This window comes from Mesoplodon bidens (genome assembly GCF_964165515.1).
Source record: "Mesoplodon bidens genome assembly, chromosome: 1".
Taxonomy (NCBI): Eukaryota; Metazoa; Chordata; class Mammalia; order Artiodactyla; family Ziphiidae; genus Mesoplodon; species Mesoplodon bidens.
Genome location: NC_138176.1, coordinates 17,134,440 through 17,158,979, shown reverse-complemented (window position 1 = coordinate 17,158,979; position 24,540 = coordinate 17,134,440). Strand labels below are relative to the sequence as shown.

The 24,540-nt window shown below is 42.4% G+C and overlaps 1 protein-coding gene across 1 annotated transcript; it reads left to right on the top strand.

The window, feature by feature from the left end:
- Positions 1-12,771: 12,771 nt before the first annotated feature.
- Positions 12,772-14,308, top strand: ADRB1 (adrenoceptor beta 1; the record flags this gene model as incomplete). Its single annotated transcript, XM_081233105.1, has 1 exon — positions 12,772-14,308. Exon 1 carries the CDS (start codon positions 12,908-12,910, stop codon positions 14,306-14,308), a length of 1,401 nt encoding a protein of 466 aa, XP_081089231.1. The 5' UTR covers positions 12,772-12,907.
- Between the last annotated feature and the right edge of the window lie 10,232 nt (positions 14,309-24,540).

Here is a 24,540-nt window from a genome sequence, read left to right as displayed (position 1 = left end):
ATATTATAAATGATACCCTTAACAAAGTATCTGGTGTTTAGTCATTGGTTTTGAGAGAGAATGTGACATCCATCACTAATCAGGGAAATGCAAATCAAAACCACAGTGAGCTATCACCTGACAACTGTTAGATGGCTATTATAAAAAAAGACAAGAGATACGAAGGGTTGGCGAGGATGTGGAGACAAGGGAATCCTTGTGCACTGTTGATGGGAATGTAAAATGGTGCAGCCACTATGGAAAACAGTATGGTGGTACCCCAAAAAATTAAAAATTGAACTACCATACGACCTAGCAATCCCACTCCTGGGTACATATCTGAAGGAATTGAAATCTGTATCTCAAAGAGATATCTGCACAACCATGTTCTCTGCAGTATTATTCACATTAGCCAAGATATGGAAATAACCTAAATGTCCAAATGAATGAATAAGAAAATTATATACATATATAGACATATATGTCTCTCTCTCTCTCTCTCTCTCTCTCTCTCTCTATATATATATATATATGTACAATGGAACATTATTCAGCCATTAAAAAAAGGAAACTCTGTTGTTTGCAGCAACATGAATAAATCTGGAGGCCATTATGCTAAGTGAAATAAGCCAGACAGAGAAAGACAAATACTGTATGGTGTCACTTACATGTGGAATCAAAACAAATAAACAAACAAAACTGATTTCGAGAGAGTGGCATGGACATATATACACTACCAAACGTAAAATAGATAGCTAGTGGGAAGCAGCCGCATAGCACAGGGAGATCAGCTTGGTGGTTTGTGAGCACCTAGAGGGGTGGGATAGGGAGGGTGGGAGGGAGGGAGACGCAAGAGGGAAGAGATATGGGAACATATGTATATGTATAACTGATTCACTTTGTTATAAAGCAGAAACTAACACACCATTGTAAAGCAATTATACTCCAATAAAGATGTAAAAAAAACCTGATTTCACAGAAACACAGAATAGAACAGTGGTTGTCAGGGACGGGGGGAGACAGAAATGGGGTGGTATAGGTGAGAGGATACAAATTTTCAGTTGTGAGAAGAATAAGTTCTGAGGATCTAATGTACAGCATGGTGATTATAGTTAGTGATATGGTACTGCAGACTTGAAAGTTGCTGAGAGTAGATCTAGCATCCCTACCCCCCCACACACACACAGTCAGCTATGCTAACTATTGGAGGTGATGGATATATTACTTATCTTGATCTTGGTGATCATTCTATCAAATCATCACATTGTACACTTTAAATACATACAATTATATTTGTCAATTATTCCTCAATGAAGTTAAGAAAAGAAAGAAAGAAACTCCAAAGGTAAACTTCTTGAGGACTGGGTCCAAATCTTTCATATAGACTTACTATTCTATATTCCATAGCAAGTGGATTTTTACAGCTGGATATTACTATTAATTCTATGACAATAATGGTACTTCAATTAACAAAATTTTCAAGATTCTTTGTCAGTCAGAAGTGTTTGCAGAAGTTTTACATGGCCACAGATAATGTTTTCAATAAAAATAAAGAGAAACAGGAAAAAGGATAAAAGAAAGAGAATGTGACATACATCTATGTTTCTATTACACTGCATTGGAAAGAATGCATATATCCTATGATTCTATTTCAAGTCTTTAATTTTCATCATTTGGTCTCGTTCTTTCTGATGGATGCTGCTTACTTTCATGGAAGCATTATGAAGTTTCCAAAGAGAGTTCTCTGTAATGTGTTCTGAAGGAAATTGAGAGGAAAGTAAACCAAACTGAAGTATGGAAACATGGCTTGGGAGTTCAGAAAAACTATCTGCTCATCATAAATCAAGTTAAAAATACAGTTGCACAGGGCTTTGCTGGTGGTGCAGTGGTAGAGAGTCCGCCTGCTGATGCAGGGGACACGGGTTTGTGCCCCGGTCCGGGAAGATCCCACATGCCACGGAGCAGCTGGGCCGGTGTGAGCCATGGCCACTGAGCCTGCGCGTCCGGAGCCTGTGCTCCGCAACAGGAGAGGCCTCAGCAGTGAGAGGCCCGAGTACCGCCAAAAAAAAAAAAAAAATACAGTTGCACAGACAGATGACTAAATAATACTCAGACCCACAGAACTGAGTTTTTCTTTACATACTATCTTATATAAGCTTGTTCTACTGAACTAACCTCGCCATTAAACAAACTTAGATGTGACATTTAAAAAAATACAGTTGCATATACATCCAAATCCATGCTGTTTACATAGCACACACGTAACAGATATATCTGTAAGGAGGAGTTGGCATCATTGCCCATAGGATGCAGTACTATGTTATAAAGATCCTCAGAATTTCCTGCTTGGGCACCCAGTTCTCATTCGGCTCTGGTAGCAGAGGCATTCAGGACAGCTGGGAGCCATTCTCAATATCAAATGGCAAGACAAGTTATCAGACTGAGTTCTTGGATCTTAATCAGGTGGGGTTTTGGTTTTTGTTTTTTGGCATTAAGGTCAAGTTGATTTGGTCCGTGGCCATGCACAGGTTAAGATATTATTAGCTTGATCATCAGTATCAACAAAGGCCAATTAGATGTACAACTTAGGGCCACATAAAATCAGGCTGTTTGTGAACTTCAGATTCCATAATAAATCTAAATTGACATACTTAAGGAAGTTATTTCTTAGTCAAACCTCTGCTAGCCAATACTGTAAGATCTGAATCATTCTCTCAATCAAAATCATTACTTCAAGGTGATAAAAATCCTGTTTCTCAATGGATTCCATATGAGCGAGTGCCTGATTTATCTTGCTTCAAAGGCCAGCTTTGTTTTTCACTTATAAAGGTTTGTTATATCTCTCCTACCCAGTTATTACACTAATTCTAGCTCAGGAAAAGTAACAGGCATGTTGCAGCTATGGAGAGCAACTCTGAGTGTGTCTACACAACGTCAAAACAACCTGCTGAAAGTGGTCTACACAACAACCAAGTGGATTGGCTGGTTTTAATCCTTGAATTTGAATTACTAAAGTGAACTTGAATTATTCTACTCCATTTGCAAGAAAGCAGTAGAGTTTCTTGGTTTGTAATGAGAGCTATAAATGAGCAGTGCATCTACCCTTTCCTACCTTAAGCACATACCTAACAGGGTATGTGCCTTCCCCTTCCCCTGCCCTCTCCCCACACCCCTCCATCTAAGACCCAGGCTACTTACTCAGCAAACTTGGGAATTTGATCTGATCACCATCAGCCTGTGGCATTCATGACTTTGTGACAGCCTGCGACTCTGAAACAACCTTGACTGCTCTCATCAGGGTCTGGGTACTATTTATTTGCAGAGCCATCTTTAGTATGAGATTCGAGAAGACATTATACTTGCCCTCTGTCCTAGAACACTTAACCAATATAGCATGTATGAGATACAGGTGATAGAAGTAATCAAGATAAAATGAGGTCATTAAGGTGGATCCTAATCTAATATGACGGTGTCTTTATAAAAAGGAGAAATTTGGACACAGAGACAGACAGGTATGGAGGGTCAGACAGCCATCTCCAAGCCGAGGAGAGAGGCTTGGAACAGATCCCTTGCTCATAGCCCTCAGAAGGAGCCAACTCTGCCAGCACCTTGATTTTGGACTCGTAGCAAACTAATTCACACCTCACTGATCTGGCACCACTGGTGGATAAAAACAGCCCACATCAATTCACTTTCTAGATAACCCATGCGTTCCAGAAAATAAGAAGTTCCCAAATTTTCATACCACCGTTTTTCAATAAAAATGTTTATAAAACGCACACTCCATATTCTTAAACTGAGGACGGTTGAACCTAATCTAAAACTTTCTTAGTGAGCCAGGACTATCGGTGACTGCGGAGTGCAGAACACAGAAGACTATTGGTCTCTGCAGTAAATGGCATCACCGGTTTCCCGGTTTTCTTCTCTAATGTGAAGTTCCCAGAAGCGTCCCTCTGCTCCCTGCACCGTCCTCGTGCCTTCACTCCAACTTGTTTCTCCTAATCTGTTATGAAAGAACAGAGACCGAACAAGATACTGAAACTGTTTTGGAAATAAAATTAATTGTTCCAAGTCAGAGTCTGAAAGACTCTCCTAGGGTTTACACCGCATGGACTTGGGAAAACTTCTTTTGTCGCCTGCTTCTTTACTCTCTGTTCTCAGGAGGTGGGGTGGTCAGACCCCTTGTACTCAGGACAACTGAAGTGTCCTCCGTTGACACAAAGCAAGTCACAAGAGAACCTTCTGGTCCCCTCGAGATCTTATGAATATACACCGTAAAAAGAAGCAGCTTGGATCAATTAGAGCTCGGGAAATAAGCTGCTCTATTAAGAGCCCAGTGGGGCTTTGTTTGGTAATTGTTGTTGTTTCATATATTTTGAATGTGGTTTATACCATAGGGTGGAACTCTCTACAATGACCTTTCCATGATGTAAAATTAGTTTGAGAAATTCTAATTCCCCAAACAGAATGATAATCAGATTAAATGACCACAAAGGAATAAACTTGCCTTTGAAAGCAAAAGAGTACTTACCAAATTAGATTCTTTACAACCTCCTCTCACTTGAAAAGAAAATGCAATTATTCAATTTCCACTGACTAGAGGTTGCCTCCTCTGCCACCCGTGATTTTGTGCAGAATGAGGATTTTTCTGCCATGATCCTTTTTGTGGTGGTGGCAGTTGGGGGGGGAAAATGCAAAAAAGAAAAGATAATGTTTATTAAGTACTTAACGATGAGCCAGGCACTATGCCAAATGCTTTGTGTGTCTTATCGAATCCTCCAAACACCTCAGAGGTAGGTACGCTTATTATTAGCCCCACTTAACAGATGATGAAACAGAGCCCTGAGATGTTCAAATAACTTGTTGTTGAGTCATCCAGCTACTAACTGGCAAAACCTGGATTGTAACCCAGGCAGTGTGACTCCAGAATCTGCATCCTTAATCATGATGGTATACAGAGAGAGGTAAATGTCAAAACTAATTACTAAAATTAGTGTCATCTTACTAAAATGCCATAATTTGAAATTATGTACTAAAAAGCATCTAAAACAAAAATGCATAAGCCAGGGATATTCTCAAAAATCTCCCTTCAAGACTGGTTATGCTATAAAACACTGATTATTTTTTGCGAGGTTAAGTATGGGTTTTTAACTTGCTTAATAAATTACTTTTAGTCTAAGTCAACCCTCAGATAAGAACTTATGAAAACTATACACATGAATGTGTACGTGTGGGAATTTTTTAAACCAAGATCATTATCCTCAAGAGAGAGCTATGAAAATGCAAATAATCTCTATTAGTAATGCGGGAGATGTCAAAATGCCTGCAGAGTGTCTGGCAGCAGAAGCGAGGAAAGGTAAGGAGTGGGATGGAAATGGTGACAAGCTGGAGTAAAATCGTCACTTTAGATATTTTCAGAATAAGAAAAAACAATATTTTCAGGACTGTGTCAATACCATTTCAGTGCATCTTCCAGGCTTTTCAGAGAGCCTCAAAGTTCAACATGCCCCTGACATAGCTACCTGGTTTGGAAAGGTTATTAGGGTGAGGAAATGACCAAGCAAGTAGAGCTTGCTTTTTAATTTTCTGTTCCAAACTCCCAAACAGCTTCATTTTGACTTTTAAACAAAGCCCCAAGGTTGTCACAGCTTTTGGGCCTTTGATTCTCAGTAAGAGTCTTTTGTGAAATTTTTTTCTAGTTACAGATTTAAAAACAAAACAAAAAACCAAATTACTTAATTGCTTTTCTTTTCTTTGCTGTTTGGGTTTTTTGTTTTTGTCTTCAGAGTTAGTATTCATGTGGCACTTCTGGAAATTCACATTGAAATGTACTAACAAAGAGACTTTTATTTGTGTGGATAAATATGATTATTCTTCTAGATCTATTATATTTAAACCAATTGAAAAATACAAATAATCATTGCGTGATAGAATCTCTTCACTCATTCAGAGCTATTTATTTTAAAAAATGACTCCATGACTTGCTCCAGGCCCCAAAATATATCATGCAATTTAATTATGCTGACAAGCAGTTAAGAGGTGGGTCCAAATCTGTTAAGGATGCAGGCTCTGGTGATTAAAGATTAGCTCAATAGGCAGGAAAGTGAAGAACTCCCTTTCCCTTTCCTTGAAACCTTAAGCACGCCTCTCTCCTTATGCTTCAGTGTCTCCATATGAAAACAGGAAGGAAAAAACCCAACCATTTCTCCACCAGTGTGAAAAGTCATTTATATTTAGAAGAGGTCTGCAAAGAAGGTCATTGCCCCTTTAACATTTAATTAAGTGATAATGCTCTGGAAACAGAAAGCTATCATAGGATAAAGATTTCTAACGGGTTCTATTCAAGGAGCTGCAAAGCTGAGACACTGCGGAAAATATGTCATGTCAAAGGTTTGATATTTATTTTCAATGCAAGAAGCCTAACCACAGTGGTTATCAAAACCAAAGTAGCAGCAATAGTGTCCCACTAGTGTGGGACTCTGCCCTTCCAAGGCAAAGGACTTGCCACGCCTCTATTTATTGAGTGGGTCTGGATGAGCATTTATACAGTACGTAAGTTACCTATGAAAATATATATATATCCAAAACAAAGAAGTGGAAAAACATATGAAAGAAGACACCTGTTTGGTCTACTCAGAGTAGTGAGTGAAAAGAAGCAATGTAAATGATCTGGTCTGCCCCCCAGAGGCAAGACAACTTGCTTCTTCCACTGGTTCCCTTTGGCAATGCCATTCAGTTGGATGGCCCAGACCCATCTTCCATAGGTGAATAGAAAACACATCTTCTTTTGTTTTAGAGAGTGCACGTAAGCTTTTAAATGGTTCCTCTATTCCACAGGAATTTGCAAAGTACCAACTACATGACCAAAATAAATGGGAGCTAAAACGTTTAAAAGGTATCATTTCTACCCGTTAGAAACTTAAAATAAGGGCTTGGGGGATTCTTGTTGCTACAAACTTCTCAGCTTTTTACAACATAATCGTTTTATCAGGAGCACAATAAAATAAAACCTGTTAAAAATAAAACCTAGAGTTTTCAATAATTAGCACAGCTTGTTGTCATTACAAGCTCTAGACTTGGTCAGATTGAAGGACAACTCTTAGCCAAGTACTTTTCATGTGTACTGACAACACTCCCATTGCTGCCAGCACTTTAAGGCAAGATCTCAGCTGACGAACACTCAATTTTTATTCATTATACACCTGAATAAGAACAGAACTTATGAAAGTTGGCTAAATTTTATGTTGCACTACCTTCCATTTTTTTTTAAGTTACTAGTTATGGCACTCAATACTTGAGAAAAAAATCCTTTCTCTGCTGCTAATATTTCACCACTGAAATACCTTAAAGGAACTTATGTCAGAGAATCACATAAATGAACATTAAAAAAAAAAAGAGTAGGGTACCTACTAAGGAAGGGCACAAAGATGGGGGAAAATTGTTTTTTAAATGTGATTGGCCAAAGGTAAAGGCATTTAAAAATTGTTCACTGTTATCCAGCCTCTGAGTCGTACTAATATCCAGTGTGAGAAAGAGTCACCTGATAAAGTGAAGCTTATGTAAGTGAACTGACTCTTCTCATACAAGCAAATCCTGACACATTTCATGGTTTGAAATGTCATAATGATTGGATGAGACCGCATTTGATGCATTTCAAGCATACGGTGCTATATGAGATTTCAAGAAGCTGTCACATACATCATCTCATTTAATCCATGTGTAACCCTGCAAGGGAGCAAACGGTGAGTCCATTTTAAGGATGAAGCCACTGCTGAAGGTCAAACGCAAAAGTGATGCCAGGACACAAACCTGGATCTTCCGCCTACCAGGTCTGAACACTTTCCAATATATCCAAATTTTGAAAAATATTATTACTGGCTCTTGCATTGTTCAAAGTACTCTTTAGACATACCAGGAAGAGGAGGAGAAGGCAAAGAGGAAGGAAGTGGGAGAGAGGAGAGCTTCTGAATTGCCCAAGTAGTCCATGCTTTGTTATGATTACACCACTGTCTTCTTTGCTTCTTCTTATCACAGTGGATGCAATTGCTTGTCCCTGTGTAAACTGTCTTCAAAACCAGTATATGACCTTAAGCCAGCCACAGGTGCAAACTGTTCTTTGCTTAGTTTAGCGCTGAGTGACTGTTTTAGCAGTTACATTACTTTATGTGAAAAGTTGTATATCTTTCCTCAGAAACAGCCACTAGAGCTCTGATCAATGAATTCTGCCACCTCTTACCAGCCTCAAGGCAAATTATGCTAACTTACTGATTTGATACTTTTCTTGGCGCTTTACTTAGAAATCTTCCCCAGACTTCCTCTGGCCAACCTTCCAGCAGCTGTCCAGTTAGGCTACTCACTATTATTTTAATCTCATTTGCCAACAAAGTCAACTGAAGAATGGAAAGGTCATCAAGTTCATGGCTTACAACTATGGGTGGGTTGGACGCCCATTAGTCACTGCCGTACAGACTTTTAATTTGATCTAGAATTTGAAGCCAGATTCAAGTCATCAGCCATTCTCCCAGGGCAGAAATGCCTGGATAGATATATAGTATCATAAAGGAAGGAAAAAGGTAATTCACCCTGAATATTTATGAAGATTAGGTAGTATTTTTTATTATGTGGACTTTCATTGTACCTTTGGAAAAACTCTTACCTAAGTCTGCCCCACGTTATTTATTACTGAGTAGGTATGATATAAATTTATTTATCTCATGAGCCTACCTTGTATTTGTAAAGCTTATATTTTGAAATGCTTATATGAAAGTATTGACTAGGCTATAGGGACATGAATTATTACTCTAAACTTGAAGCATGAGGAAAGATCATAACTACAAAAGCACTCGATTATTTCTCATACTAGTAAATATGAGAATATTTTAATAAATTAAATATTAAATATTTATGAATCAAAGCTTAATGTTAATTAATGTTAGGTAATTTTAGTAAACATGGGAAATATAAAAATGTATAGGATGGTCCTGGCTCTCAGTGGCCTTATAATCCATATGAGAAGAAAAGAGAAAAATTAAAAATTATATCACAATATAAGAGACGTCGAAAGGCAACATATTGTTCCTTGACACATGAAATGCAATGAGCAAAGTACCTACTCTAGGTAAGGGAAGGAGAGATCATTTCCAGAAACAGTGGGCAGGGATGACCATAAAGTAAAAAATATATCAACTAGATCTTGAAAGCTGAACTCAATGAGACAGAGATGGAGGAGGGAATTCTTGGTGGAAGGACCCCAATGAGAAAGAGTACAGATGCAGAAAAAGGGAAAAGGGTATAGATCCAAAAACTAACTTACAGAACTGCAAGTTAGGGTGACATGGAGAGTTCTAGTACGGGATAGTGCTGGAAAGTCTATTGGGAACTGGACTGTGGAGGGCTTTGAAGGCCACGTTGAGGAGTTGAGGTTTCTGAACAGAAAAGCATTTTGGTCAATGCAGCATTTTAGAAATATTAATTTGGCTATGGTATGCCAGATTAAATGGATCGGGAAGGACTAGAGGCCAGGAGCTCAAAGAGAACCCATAGCATGTTCAGGTGTGGGATAAAGGTAGTGGGATGGGAAAGGTAGAGGTGGGAGCAGGAAATACTGAGGAGGAAGCCCACTCGTTTTCAATGTGCTGATGAGCATGTATTGTTGGAGCTTTCTGTTCCTTTCTGAAGGACTGTCAAGTCTGTGGGTCCCCAAGAACTGATTCATTTTAACAGTTGGGAGTGGGGAATGGGGAAATGGAGGAGTTACTCGTTTTGAACTTGCAACATCTCATACCTGTATAAGTGGACAGGTTTTCTTCTTCATTTTGTATCCTTAACTCAGGACAAAAAAATGTAGCTCAAAAATATATTTTTTTTTAAAAAGTGTCATGAAGTGTAGGGATTAAAGGAAATCCGAGAACGTTTTATCTTAAAAGAAAGTGAACTCTAGTTGAATATGAACTACTCCAAACTTTTCCATCAGTACAACTGAAGGACAGCCCCAAGAATTCCAGGAATCCCTTTAAGCCTGCAGCCCTACGTTGGAACTCCTATCAAAATAACCTTCTGGGGCTTCCCTGGTGACACGGGTTCGTGCCCTGGTCCGGGAGGATCCCACATGCCGTGGAGGGGCTGGGCCCCTGGGCCTGCACCTCCGGAGCCTGTGCTCTGCGATGGGAGAGGCCACAGCAGTGAGAGGCCCGCGTACCGCAAAAAAATAATAATAATAATAACCTTCTGGTTTTGGATATTTGTGATTTAAAGTATTTATTATCCAGAAATTCAGGGAAACTTGATTTATCTCTGAATGAGCAGGGGAAAAAAGTTTCAGGAGAGTTTTTCAACAATTCAAATCTTGCGTCCTGGTATTTTTGCTGTGTTCATACATATGCATACGTATACCAATACATGGATGTATACAAAATGTATACAAATACATACGTATTTGCACATATGGTAATGCTATTGGCATCCAGGCTTCTGCACTGAATCTGTACAACCAAGTTCAGGCCTTATCGCTCACAGAAATGCAATCCCTTTGCCCTTCAGGGGCCCTTAAGCTTGGCACACAATATTCCCGGTAACACCACTTGACAGAAAGATGGCGCCCAACAGCAAGCCTCCTCCCCACATTCCCTACACCTCACTGCACAGCCCAGCACTCAGAATCCTGCAGCGTCAAATCCAACTCTTTCCAACCTCTTGGCTATTTTGAGACTTCCCCTTGAGGGTGGGAACAGAAAAAAGTCGGAAGGGGAGACAGGTTTGCAGTGACTTGGGTACCTAGGGCTCTCTGGGAGCCTACACTGAACTCAGGGTGCAGGCCTCCAAGCCCCCCTCTTTCTAGCCCTCTCCTTTCCTTGCTCCCCCTTCTCAAGCTTCCCAAGTTGGCAGAACTAGGCTGACAAGTCCTAGGGCAGGGGTAATAAACAAATAAATCACCCACATCCACACCCACCGGCCTTGTAGCACTGATTATCAAGTTTGGGCCTAAAGCAAATTTATATGTTTGGATATAGAGAAGGTGGTTTACACTGCTGGGCTTTATAAACTGAATAAACATTGCTTTTAGCTCTGACTTGGGTAGCTGTGGAAGTCAGTCTTTCTCTACAGGGTAAGAATATGAGTTTGTTCCTTTCAGATGCTTTGCTTTTTATTCCAATGCTAGAAAGATGTGTGAGCATTATATAACATTTTCATGCACCCTTACATGGGTAATTAGAAGCTGTTTGCCCATCCTTGTTCTCAAGGATTCGATTCAAGTCTTTTTATTTTCAAGGCTGAGCTGAGGACCTTACTGTGGTGGAATTAGACAGGGGGCCTGAACACCTTCTGCTGCATTGTGTGCTCATGGTGCCCATCCTGTAGGTGGGTCCCCACATATAAGCACACCGACTGCAGGGCTGACTCACTAATTTTAAACCCATTCAGCTGCCAACTCAGGGGTCTCTGATAGAACTTTAAATGCTATCGGATTTTAATCTTCTGGAGTATTTACATATTTTCTTCTCTCATCCCTCCAAAACTAATCCTAGAGTTTTGAGAATCTGGGAACTTGGGCAAAGGAGAAAACAACCAGGGCAGACCAAGAAATCTGAAATCTCAATTCACTATGTCAACCAAAACTAATGCACCTTTTTGTCTGCACTGACCCAGCTCAAACTGTAAAATCACGTGAGTAATAAAACACAAAATCCTGGTGTTATAACTGAATGTGAAAAGTCTGAAATGTAACTAAACGTGCTGTCTTCGTGGCGGTGTCACTTACTCCACGTTAACATTTGTGTTTCCTTAAGCCTCTCTCTTCATAGTATCGACACACACTGTTGCATCATACTCACACATCCATCAGCTGGGACTGGGGAGTGTGTGTTTTTCCAACTGGTCCTCAGCATTAGCTGTCAGATGCACAAACCTTCCCTTCCTTTCTGCATCTGCTGTCCTGGAACAACAGAAGCTTCGTGCAAGAATAGCTCCCAGAGAGCGTTGCTGACAGATGCGCGGTTTGCTCGAGCAAGGCTCTTGCTGGAAAGTTTCCTCTAACCGCTAACACCCGCCTCCGATCCCCTGAGCTGGCAGGACGCAGGCTGGCTGGGTTTTACACGCACTCTCCTAGGCTGCCCAACACGAGAAACAATCTTGCAGCCAGACTCCTCCAACCCCAGTGAACAGACCGTCCAAGGCGCTCTGGTGCTTCGAGAACACCGAGGTCCCCTCCCCGCTAATGGAAGCGCGCGCTCTGCTCCGCAGGAAACCTGGGCACCGGAGGTAGACGGGTAGCGAGTTGAGCCCGAGCGCAGGAAGGAGCCAAACGCCGGAGGCAAACGGGGCGCCGGAGAGGAGAGACTGGGGTCCGCGGGAGGGGGCAGGGTGGGAGCCGGGCGCCGTAGGGAGCCAAGGGGAACTGGGCGCTGGAACCAGCGGGCTCAGGAAGGCGCGCGCGCGCAGGAACCCGCGGGCGCCGAGAAGACGCTCGCTTGGCCCTCTGCCTCACTCCTCGGAGCCGCGGAACCGCCGGTAGGAGGGGGGGGCTGCGGGGAGTTGCTGGGGGGAACCAGACAGGGGCGTGCCTTCGCCCGGATTGGCTGCAGGAGCCTGACGCGAGGCCCCGGGGGTTGGCTCGGGGGAGTGGGATTGGGGTGGGTTGGGTGCTGGGTGCCGGGGCTGCGGGCTCCGCGCGCTCAGAAACATGCTGAGGTCCCGGCAGCTGTTCCAGCAGCGACAGCGGCTCCAGCAGCAGCGGCGGCGGCGGCGGCGGCGACAGCGCACGGCTCCGGCGGGGAAGGCGCCCGGTGCCCATGCCTCCGGCCCAGCGCCGCGGCTGTCCTGACCTGGCCGCGACCTCCCTCCGCGCGCCCCGCCGCCCGGGCCTTTGGGGGGTTCCCCAACCGCGGCCCAACTCCGCCACACCCCCCTCCCCCGGCCTCCGCAGCTCGGCATGGGCGCGGGGGCGCTCGCCCTGGGCGCCTCCGAGCCCTGCAACCTGTCAACCGCCGCGCCGCTCTCCGACGGCGCGGCCACGGCGGCGCGGCTGCTAGTGCCCGCGTCGCCGCCCGTCTCGCTGCTGACCCCCGCCAGCGAGGGATCCGCGCCGCTGTCGCAGCAGTGGACGGCCGGCATGGGCCTGCTGATGGCGCTCATCGTGCTGCTCATCGTGGCGGGCAACGTGCTGGTGATCGTGTCCATCGCCAAGACGCCGCGGCTGCAGACGCTCACCAACCTCTTCATCATGTCCCTTGCCAGCGCTGACCTGGTCATGGGGCTGCTGGTGGTGCCGTTCGGGGCCACCATCGTGGTGTGGGGCCGCTGGGAGTACGGCTCCTTCTTCTGCGAGCTCTGGACCTCGGTGGACGTGCTGTGCGTGACGGCCAGCATCGAGACCCTGTGTGTCATCGCCCTGGACCGCTATCTCGCCATCACATCGCCCTTCCGCTACCAGAGCCTGCTGACCCGCGCGCGGGCGCGGGCCCTCGTGTGCACCGTGTGGGCCATCTCGGCCCTGGTGTCCTTCCTGCCCATCCTCATGCACTGGTGGCGGGCCGAGGGCGACGAGGCGCGCCGCTGCTACAACGACCCCAAGTGCTGCGATTTCGTCACCAACCGGGCCTACGCCATAGCCTCGTCCGTCGTTTCCTTCTACGTGCCCCTGTGCATCATGGCCTTCGTGTACTTGCGGGTGTTCCGCGAGGCCCAGAAGCAGGTGAAGAAGATCGACAGCTGCGAGCGCCGCTTCCTCAGCGGCCCCACGCGGCCGCCCTCGCCCGCGCACTCGCCCGCGCCCCCGCTCCCGGCCGCCGCCGCCTCCCCGGTGGCCAACGGGCGCGTCAGCAAGCGGCGGCCCTCGCGCCTCGTGGCCCTGCGCGAGCAGAAGGCGCTCAAGACGCTGGGCATCATCATGGGCGTGTTCACGCTCTGCTGGCTGCCCTTCTTCCTGGCCAACGTGGTGAAGGCCTTCCACCGCGACCTGGTGCCCGACCGCCTCTTCGTCTTCTTCAACTGGCTGGGCTACGCCAACTCGGCCTTCAACCCCATCATCTACTGCCGCAGCCCCGACTTCCGCAATGCCTTCCAGCGCCTGCTCTGCTGCGCGCGCCGGGCCGCCCGCGGGAGCCACGCGGCCGCCGGGGACCCGCCGCGCGCCTCGGGCTGCCTGGCGGTGGCCGGGCCGCCGCCGTCGCTCGGGGCCGCCTCAGACGACGACGACGACGACGTCGGGGCCTCGCCGCCCGCGCGCCTGCTGGGGCCCTGGGCCGGCTACAACGGTGGGGCGGCAGCCGACAGCGACTCGAGCCTGGACGAGCCGAGCCACCCGGGCTGTGCCTCGGAATCCAAGGTGTAGGGCCGGGCGCCCCTCCCCGCCTCCCCGCCTCCCCAGCCCGGGCGCGGGCTCTGCGCCCCGGGAGGAAGAGAACCCGGGCGTCCCTGAATGGCTTCCTGGGGGAAGAGGAGATCTGTGTTTACTCAAGACCGAAAGCAGGTGAATTCGAAGCCCGCAAACCTCGTCTGCATCATCCAAGGCAAACAGAAAAGCCACAGACCGTTGCACAGAAAGGAAGGTTTGGGGAGGGGTGGGAGAGTGGCTCGCTGATTTTTGTTGGGTTCTTATTTCTCTTTGTGGTCCGGCCTTCTTTTGTGGGTGCGTGTGATACGTCTTTAGATTCAACCCCCTCCCCCGCCCCAGGTGGTTTTTAACACTCTCTGTGATGACCGGGAAGGGAAGGGAGAAGCGTTAGGAGATAAGTCTCTGACTTGGCTTCTATCCCGTTCTCGGGAACAGGAGCGGTCAACCGGAGAAAGAGGAGAGGATGACAGTTGATCAGGACGTGTTTCCTTTGCTTTCCGTTGAAATTTCATTTTAATTGCTGAGTAGTTATTTCTCCTGTTCTTAAAGCAGAGGGAAAGGATGAATGCAAAAACCGCGTTTCAGGAAATTTTAAGCTATTCTTGGAACAAGCCTCACCTTGCTTTCCTTTTGTAGGGCAAGCCGGCTGTCCCCGAGAGCCTCGGTGGTCAGGCTGAGGGGTTCCTACCTCACACTGTGCACATTGCACAGCAAGATAGAAAGACTTGTTTATATTAAACAGCTTATTTATGTATCAATATTAGTTGGAAGGACCAGGCGCTGAGCCTCTGTGACGTGTGACTCTGTCCATTGAAGACAGGACCGAAAAAGAACAGAAAAAGGAAACAGTTCAGATTACTGCACATGTGGGTAAAAACAAAAAACAGAACAAAACAAAGGCGTGATTCAAAGTGGCATTTTTGCACAGTATTAGGAACTGTAAAGTCCGCTGAAGATGTTACTTGCACAAAAAGAAATTAAATATTTTTTAACGGGGGTGGGGTGAGGTAGGGGCAGATCTTAAAAACTAAAGTAAAACTCAAACTCTGCTTCTGTTGTCTGTTATGTTACTGAGCTAATGATTTATTGGAAAATACCTTTTTATACTCTTTTATCATGGTACTGTAACTGTATCCATATTATAAATATAATTATCTTAAGGATTTTTTAATTATTTTTTTATGTCCAAGGGCCCACGTGAATCTGCTGGTAAAATTTAGCACTTGTGTGTAAATACTATTTCCTCTCTGTGTTTTACCAAGTATTTATACTCTGGTGCAACTAACTACTATGTGAGGAATTGATCCATGTGCAATAAATACCAATAAAGCACAAAAAAGATTATGTACTGTGTGTCTGTAAGAGCTCAGTGATAATGGAAAAGACAGTTTGTTTTGTTCAAAATATAGGCTGGATTTCCCATAGAGCTCTTTTAATAGCTTTTCATGACTCAATAGCATAGCAAAATGCCTCTAGACCAAATAAGGCGTGCACCTACTGAGAGCTGCAGGCTTGCCCTAAATTTTCACAGCCAGATTCAGAGTATTCTAGACTACTTGTAGGTGTTTTCAAGATCCCATCTGCTGTACTTGCCTTAAGAAGTAATATTTGGTATTGTGCATCTTCTAAGAAAAAATGATTGAGTCAGGTAACTCAGCTGCAACTTAGCACAGAAATGCAGGAAAGAAGACTAAGTCGTGGAACCATCATTGCCTACTTGGAATTCGGTAAGTGGCAAACACGGCTGGTTTTTGTTTTCCAACAGAAAATCAAAATCACAGTGTGTGCAGATTTCTCCAGTGGCTGTTGAGAAAGCAAAATGCTTTCATGGTTAAGTAAAAATTTATAAAAGAGCATTTAAGTAAGTATTTTTTTTCTCTTGTGTAATTAAGTAGACCATTTCAGCAGAAGTTCTGGGTGAACAGGTAACAGGTAAAAGTAAATGTGAAGTTTTAAAATTTCCTAACAAGATTATGACACCCCCCAATGGATAGGATAGTTTTCCTAAAATTAGTTCCTAAGGAAAATATAGTGAAATTCTATCTTGGGATTAATTCTACATTCTCCAAAATAAGTTTAAGTATTTCTCTTTCTTTGTATTTTTAAATAAGCTTTTCATTTCATGATGGTACAGTAATAAACCAAAGTGAAGAGTGTAAAGTTTTGGCTTATACCGAGATTGAACATGAACAAACTCTTCGCTACCAAGGAAAGTCAAGACCGATTATCCGTTCTTTTTTTTTTTTTTTTTTTTTTTTGGCGAGGCGATATCCTAAAAACCAGGCAAGACGAGAGTCTTCTGAGAAAGATGAATGTTGCCGATGTTTTAGAGACCAGCAGAAGGTTGCATGAACAGTAGCAGTTTCAACAAAAGCTGCTGTGAAGTTTAATCCCTTTGTCCAGCAAAGAAAAAAGTGGAGAGGCAGGAGATAGCAAAAGTTACTTAAAAATACAGATACATACCTAAAGAAACTCATTTTGGAGAATGTAAAAATTCCAGGATGAAATCTCACTATCCGTTCCCCTGGGAACAAATACAGTCCATTTCTATCCTCCCTTCCCCCGCCTGAATATGTAAGTTGCATTTTGTTAGGGGTTTTGTTCCTCTTTGTTTTTAAATCATACTAGAAAATTAATAGACTTAATGTCTACAGTTTCATCTGAAGAGCACTCAAGTACCAGGTAATGCTTCACTTTCCTATTTTGTCTAGATAAGTCTTTACATTTAAAAAACAGAAATTTTCCCAGACCCAAACTTACATATAGACCCATCAAACCTTAGGTCTCAAAATCATGAAAGTCCTATAAACTTTAATAACAAATATATGTAATTTAACTGCTTAGTAGACAGGTCTGAACTCTTTAGTGAATTAGAGGAAACCACTATAATCTTGGGGCCAGTTTATATGTATTTGTAGGAAACAGAAAAAAAGAGTTTTCTGTGATCTCTTGAGTTCTCTAACTGAGGGTTACGGGGATTCAGAAACAGACCTTGTCAGTGATTCCTACTACCCACGAAAACTGCTTTTCGTTGTTTTGAAGAAGACATGGATCTATAATAGAAATGTAGGAATCCGAGCTGCCAATCCCAATAGCTACATCAGTGGGAGGAGAAAACTGCCAGTCCTGTTTAATCTGGTGAGATAATGCGCAGTAGAAGTGACAGGAGGAGGACAGTGAATATGCAGAAACTCAACCTTACCCCATGGGTTTGTGTGTAACAGTACCAAAGGCATAAACCTTAAAATTAAAACAGTGAACATATGACCAAGATTCACTTATTTGCTACATTTGAAATTATGGTTCAGTTGCACACTGTAAAGTTCTCTATGTGTAACAAGATATTCCAGCATCTATAATTCTCCCTCCAGTGTAGGAATCTATAATTGGTATAGAAGATAGCTTCATCCCTTGGTGAACTTGGCAATGTAAAACTTTGTAAATAGAGCTCATTTTTTCTATCCAGGCTCTCTTTGGAACTGGAATTATTAATAACCTCTAAGTGGCTATTGTGAAACCTTTCCTTGTTAAGCACATTTTCCTAATTTCGCATTTTGTTGAGCATGCTGACTTCCTCTGGCAATATGTAAAATTGCCAGACGGAAATTCTGCACTCGAAGTCTCAGGATGATATTAGCATTCAAGTTTTTAGCAAGAGCTTCTAAGCAAGGGTCAAAAGGAAAATTATTACGTTTTACTGCCATTTGTGAAAGGCTTAAAAAATTTTTTTAACAAATCAGGACCCATCAGTTCTTTGAAAGGACAAAAATTTAAAACCTTAGCCGTAATTCAAATTAAACACATTGGCACAGATAATTTAGTTTTATTTGTACATTTCTGGCATAATGTGCTGAGGAATACTAATTCTTTTGACTCCCTGCCAATTTGCTACTAATCAAAATGGAGAAGATACGCACTGTTTGGATTATACCTAAAAATAGTTGTACTTCAGTCACATCAGCAAATGGAATTAATTTATCTTTCTTCTCCTTCACACACACCCTCCACATTATTTAAACTTCCATCTAGAATATTGCTTCTGAATCTCATAATTTGTGATTCAATGTGTCCCAAAGTGCACTGCTACATTGCAATTATTTTAAAGCAAATTCTAGGGGTGGGATAGGGAGGGTGGGAGGGAGACGCAAGAGGGAGGAGATACGGGGATATATGTATATGTATAGCTGAATCACTGTGTTATACAGCAGAAACTAACACACCATTGTAAAGCAATCATACTCCAATAAAGATGTTTTAAAAAAAGGAAAAAAAAGCAAATTCTATCAAACTACTTTCTGAGAAATACACCTCTCCTACAATTCCAACTTTTACCCTGCTCTCATTTAAAGAGTCTCTACTAAATAGTCCATATAATGTCATCAAAGAAGTATTAATACTATAAATAGATACTTTGTGGATTAATTTACCTCCTAATAGTCTTTTTACCTTTTGTGGGAGATAGTTTCTGAATCAATAAGACTTGGTCATTTGATGGAGCAGTTAATAGGCTTCCAGATCCAATCGATCTAATGACAGACTGAAAAACAGCAGCCCGAAGGAGAAGCTGACACTATGCTGACAACATTAGAGCGTGATCTTGGCAGTCATCTTAGCAGCACCCAAGAAAGCATGGAAAGTAACTGTCTACACCCTTTAAACCTTTGTCTTCACTTACATGTTGCTTTTACTCTGAGCGCATCTCTACCTTCCTGGTACCTGAAGCCAGTTCTTGCCTTGGACATACCCTATACTCACCAGCCCTTCTCTTGAGCACATCTTCATTTCCTCTTGAATGAACTAGAACCATCTAGAACATCTAGTTCTAGATAAATTGTCTTCCTAGCAGCATTAACTTCTCATGAACAGTTTCCTAAAGCTCTGATTTTCAACATCTCTCAATACTTAGGATTTCTTGTTTTCTTCTCTCTCCACGTCCCCTGGCTCATAGCTATTAATTAGTATTAGCAAGATCACACTGTTTTCTTCCTATTTATGACAGAAATTACCAATGATGCATTTTAAATGTCTTTGGATTTCTTCCTGAGAATTTCAGTATTGCTCATAATTATGAGTAGAAAAAAAATTTAAACTCTGTACTTTTCCTATAAAAAGTCTTCATGTTGAGTTTAATATTTGTGGTGTGGGGCTTTCTTAACAGGCTTTATTTTCCTGTTTTTCTTTATTTTTCAGTTCTTAACTGTATGACCTTCTCTGTTTTTCAGCATCCTGATTGCAAAGGATAACATGAGCTGTTACACCTTCAACTATTTGTAAATTAGTTTTCCTAATCATTAGGCTAGCTGATTTGTGGGAATTGTGGGTAAACTTTCACTCTAGGAGAGCAGAAAACTTGTTCAAGCAGACAGTTCAAAGACTGGCTGCTCTGGCTCCTCTGTATTTGCTGCTGTGCCCAGTGAGCTTGGAGGAGTCCGTTGGTTTCCCTGCTACTCGGGTTCACTTCCCACAAATCCTGATCAGTAGCCTTTGTTTGTAAATCCCTCTGAGATGCTCTGATAGAAGGAGTTTATAGCTTTGCACAGTCTATCATTTCGAATACTTCCTCCTGACTTTCTCTTCCCTTTCTTTGCAACTCCACCCACAAAATCCCTGTTTTTTTTTTAAGTGAAAAGAACTAAGAATAGCAAATATATATATATATATATTTATATAAAATACCCCATGCATCCCAACAACCCTTCACTTATTGTTATACTTAAAATTCCATACACACAAAAAATTCCACAAAAACCACAACTGAATAAAATAGTCTTCTTCCCAAACATCAGATAAAAAACCTGTTTGCTCTGTGCTAAGCAAAAGTGGTTGTTTAATGATTCTGAACCCACGGCCACTTTGAGAAAAGTAAGTCAATTTGGAAGGTAACTCAACTCTGCGATTTTGCATTGAGGTGTAAACACTAAAAGCAACTCTCTAGATTGTTCTCCTTTTCCTGGAATAGAAATTCAGAGATGAAAAGTGCTGAGAGCATGGCAGTTTGTATTTTTGCTTACCTCTTTTTTGTGGCTTGCAGGGCATTGTGTTTCTTTGTTCCCAACTTAATGAACAGAGACAAATCTACAGGAACTTCACTGACTTAAAATATCTATTATGTTAACTAAAGAAACTCACCTGTGATCTTGAGGTCCTAGTTAAAAATGCTTTTAAAGAATAAACATTAATAGATGTTCCAATGACATTTTCTGCAGTGATTTTTTTCTAAAGCCATTAAAGGTAACAGTTTAGTAAGATGCTCTTTTTAAAGAATTCCGTGTGTTTAAATGATTCAATGATCAGTCCTGAAATAATGTGTGGTTTTTTTTTTCCCTTAACATAGGCATACCTAAGTAAAACTGAGTCACCCAGAAAAACTGCAGAATTTTCGGCATGGGAAGGACCTAGGTATGTCTAGTAAATGACACCCCTACTCTAGATAAGACAGATAATCAACAAGGACCTACTGTATAGCACAAGGAACTCTACTCAGTATTCTGTAATAACCTATATGGGCAAAGAATCTGAAAAAGAATGGTTTGTATATATGTGTATAACTGAATCACTTTGCTGTATACCTGAAACTAACACAGCATTGTAAATCAACTCTACTTCAATATGAAATAAAAATTAAATTAAATTTAAAAAATAAATAAAGGAAATGGACAAAAACAAAAACACCACTATACTCAAGCAAGGGTATAACTAGATCAGTACAGACCACCAAGACTGAGGAGACATAATCTGAGATGTAAAGACCTGACCCATCATTTAATTGCCAGTTCTATCAGCAAATGTTTCCTTTGTAGCAACCCAAATCCCTCTTACTGTTTTGACTCATGATTAATCTCAATGGAATCTGAAAACTAATGACTGAGCCACTATTTTCTGTATTAAAATCCTTCCAGTGATACATATGAAAAACAGTGCCCTCCCCCTCAGCTTTCTATGTGCTAATTCCATTTCCTCTTATAAACAACTTTCATTTCATTTCAAATCCTTTCATTCTTTCTGTTGTTCCAGTGGGGGTCCCATTACATCCCAGTTACAGGGATTTTTCCTGGCTGGAGACTGGAATGAAATACAGCACTGTGCAGTGTTCAGTGTGGCACCAGGCCTGGTGGCATCAACATGCCATGTTTCCTGTAACTGTGTTGCTAATGTTTTCAAACATCTCCGAGTCACAAAATTCCGAGGATCTGAAAAAATACTGTACCAAGTGACAAAGGTAACATGAAAATTGTAAGTCCTTACAGTACTGCAAAAAGCATTCTTGCAAGCACAGGACAATATAAATTTTACTCAAAACAGGCAACCCACAGAACTCCCTCTTCAAGCGGCAAATGTTTACAAGTCTCTTCAAACCTTTTGAGTGTTAATATACAGATAAATATTTTTTTCACATTAGAGATGCTCAGAAGACACCTGGGGAGCTTAACTTTTTGGAGGATTTCTGTGATTAGTTTTTGAGTTGTGATTCATATGTTTACCTGTTCCTGAAAGATTGAGGGTATTGTGTCCTGAGTGAGTGTGCTGTATGGGATACAACCAGCTGAAAACACTGGGCCTGTCCCCAAGGCACCCACACTCTGGCTGGAGAGATCAGACATCCACAAGTGAAAAGTGACAAAGAATGAGGCAGGTGTGGCTGCATGCCAGACACGTGGCCAAAAGTAAGGGCTCTAGACCAGCTCTATCTAGTAGAAATACAATGCAAGCTGTATATTTAATTTTACATGTTCTAGTAGCTATGATTTTTTAAAGTAAAAAACAGGTGAAGCTAGTGTTATCATTTCAACATAGAATTGATGTAAAACTGTATGAAGGAGATGCTTTTTTAATACTAAATCTTTGAAATCTGATGTACATCTTACACTTACAGCCATCTCAATTGAGACCACATTTCAAGTGTTCAACAGACACATACGACTGGTGGCTACTGTCCTGACACTTCAACTCTAGAGTTCAGAGGAGGGAGTGGATGGATGGGGTGGCATAATCTAGAGGCTTGGTGATGTAGTAGATCTTGGATAAGGCGATAAACCTGTGTGAAAGGCCATTCCATGAGAAGTTGCAGGGGGAAGAAAACCGCATGAACAAAAGCATAGGGATACAGGTAGTTGAGATGAATTTTTAGACAATGAATAGCCAGTTACAGACGGTTCATGTTGATGGAGTAATTAGAAGATGAAACTGGACAAGTAGTTCGGGAAGAGATCAGAAGGTTAATGCAAAAGTGTTGAACTCTAACCTTCCCGGAAGCCTGGAGATTGACGAGCAAGAGTGTTATGAGAAAAGCAGTGTTTTAGAAAGATTAACCTGGCATCAGAGGCATGACAGGTGGATATCACATCTTGATCTTCCAAATAATTCTGAGTTAAGTAAATTCAATAATCATATTTTATAAATCAAAAGACTAATATTTATATAATCTCATATAATAAATATGAGTTCATTATTAAACTGGCTTTCTGGTTCTCATATATCAACCCCAGGAGCCGACCCAGAGAAATGCAGCCCAGAGAAGCCGACCCAGGTTTCTGAGTGCATAATGCTGACAGCCTGGCTAATGACGGAAGGTTCTGCCCCCTTGGAGGTAAGGCATAAGAGCTCAGGTGATTTGTTCAAGACAACAGGTAAGCAGTCTTGATCAAGTCTAGGTGCCTGGCTCCTAAGTCCATCTCTTACTCCTGTCACCAAACTGCTTGTCTGTTCCCCACAAGACTGGAAGCTCCAACACACTGCCTGGCACAAGGTATGAACTCTAAATTTTCATTGACTGAATTCCACTGGAGCCAGAGAACCAAGTTCTCTGGCTTCTGCAACAATCCAAGCACAGAGTGATAACAGGCCTCACTAGAGCAGTGCACTGCAAGAAGATGTGATGTAACCCTCTATTTCCTTTGAAATTCAGATTTTCACTATCAGACATAAATAATAGTTTCTCTAAGAAAGGTGCTAAGCCTCAAATTGCAACGTATATGGGACATTCTTTGCTAGTGTCACAGGAAACAATGAGATTATTTCCCAAATATTTCTAAGAAATGGATTTATTTCTAGAAATGGCACCTAGATTGCTGGAATGTATTTTAGCAACATATATTCAATGAGTATACACTGTATGAAAATGTACATCATTATTCTTTAAAAATAGGCATTTCTCTAAAATTGTTAAGTCAGAACTACATGTTCTAGGCTCCAGGTTCAGTTATCAATGTGTAAAATACTTGATTTATTTGTCACTTATTGTATTCTATTTTTAATGGGGGTCTCTCTTTTGTAACTGGAAGATTTGTAGCCATTTTTCTTACTGGACTTTACAAGGGAAAAAGTCCCTTTCCCCACCCCCAGGTTTTCTCCCTAGACCCCCCAACAGTTAACATAGCTAAGAGAATCAGATTCTGTCTCACTAACTTACAGATGTCTGGCAAGAGATTAAATAGCTGTGTCTCGCTTTTTGCAGGTCACCAACTTGTTAACTGGGTGGGGGACCAAACTGTGGGGATCCAAGGGTATGTGCAATGTACAACGACATATATATATATACACGTGGCAGCGCAGCCACTGCCTCTAAAGGTTAAAACCAGTTCTAAGAGGTCATCTCAGGGTTATTCGTACAATCAAGGAGGAGAGAAAGAGGTCAGGATGTTGTAGGTTCACACATGATACTTCGGAGGAAAAGCCTTTTTTTCCCTTCAACATTTAACTAAAAGCATTTTTTAAAACTACATCTTGGGCTTCCCTGGTGGCGCAGTGGTTGAGAGTCCGCCTGCCGATGCAGGGGACACGGGTTCGTGTCCCGGTTCGGGAGGATCCCACATGCCGCAGAGCGGCCGGGTCCGTGAGCCGTGGCCGCTGAGCCTGCGCGTCCGGAGCCTGTGCTCCGCAGAGGGAGAGGCCACAGCAGTGAGAGGCCCGTGTACCGAAAAAAAAAAAAAAAACTACAGCTTGCTGCTGACCCAGCGTTTTCTCTTGTTTCCATGTGAGACATTATTATTACAGTATGTTTACAGTATCAGGTGTACAGTACAGTACATGAAAGAGTCTACACTCTACTGCACAGGCCTCTCCAGTGAACAGGGTTTGTCCACAACTGCAAACTTCTCGGTTCCTGCAAGATTGTGAATGTACAACAATAAACCACACACAGTTCAGCAGTCACCATTTTTGTCCTTCAGGGTTTTTTTTGTTTTTTTTAACCATTAAAAACATTATGAAATGTGGCATCCCCTTGATGC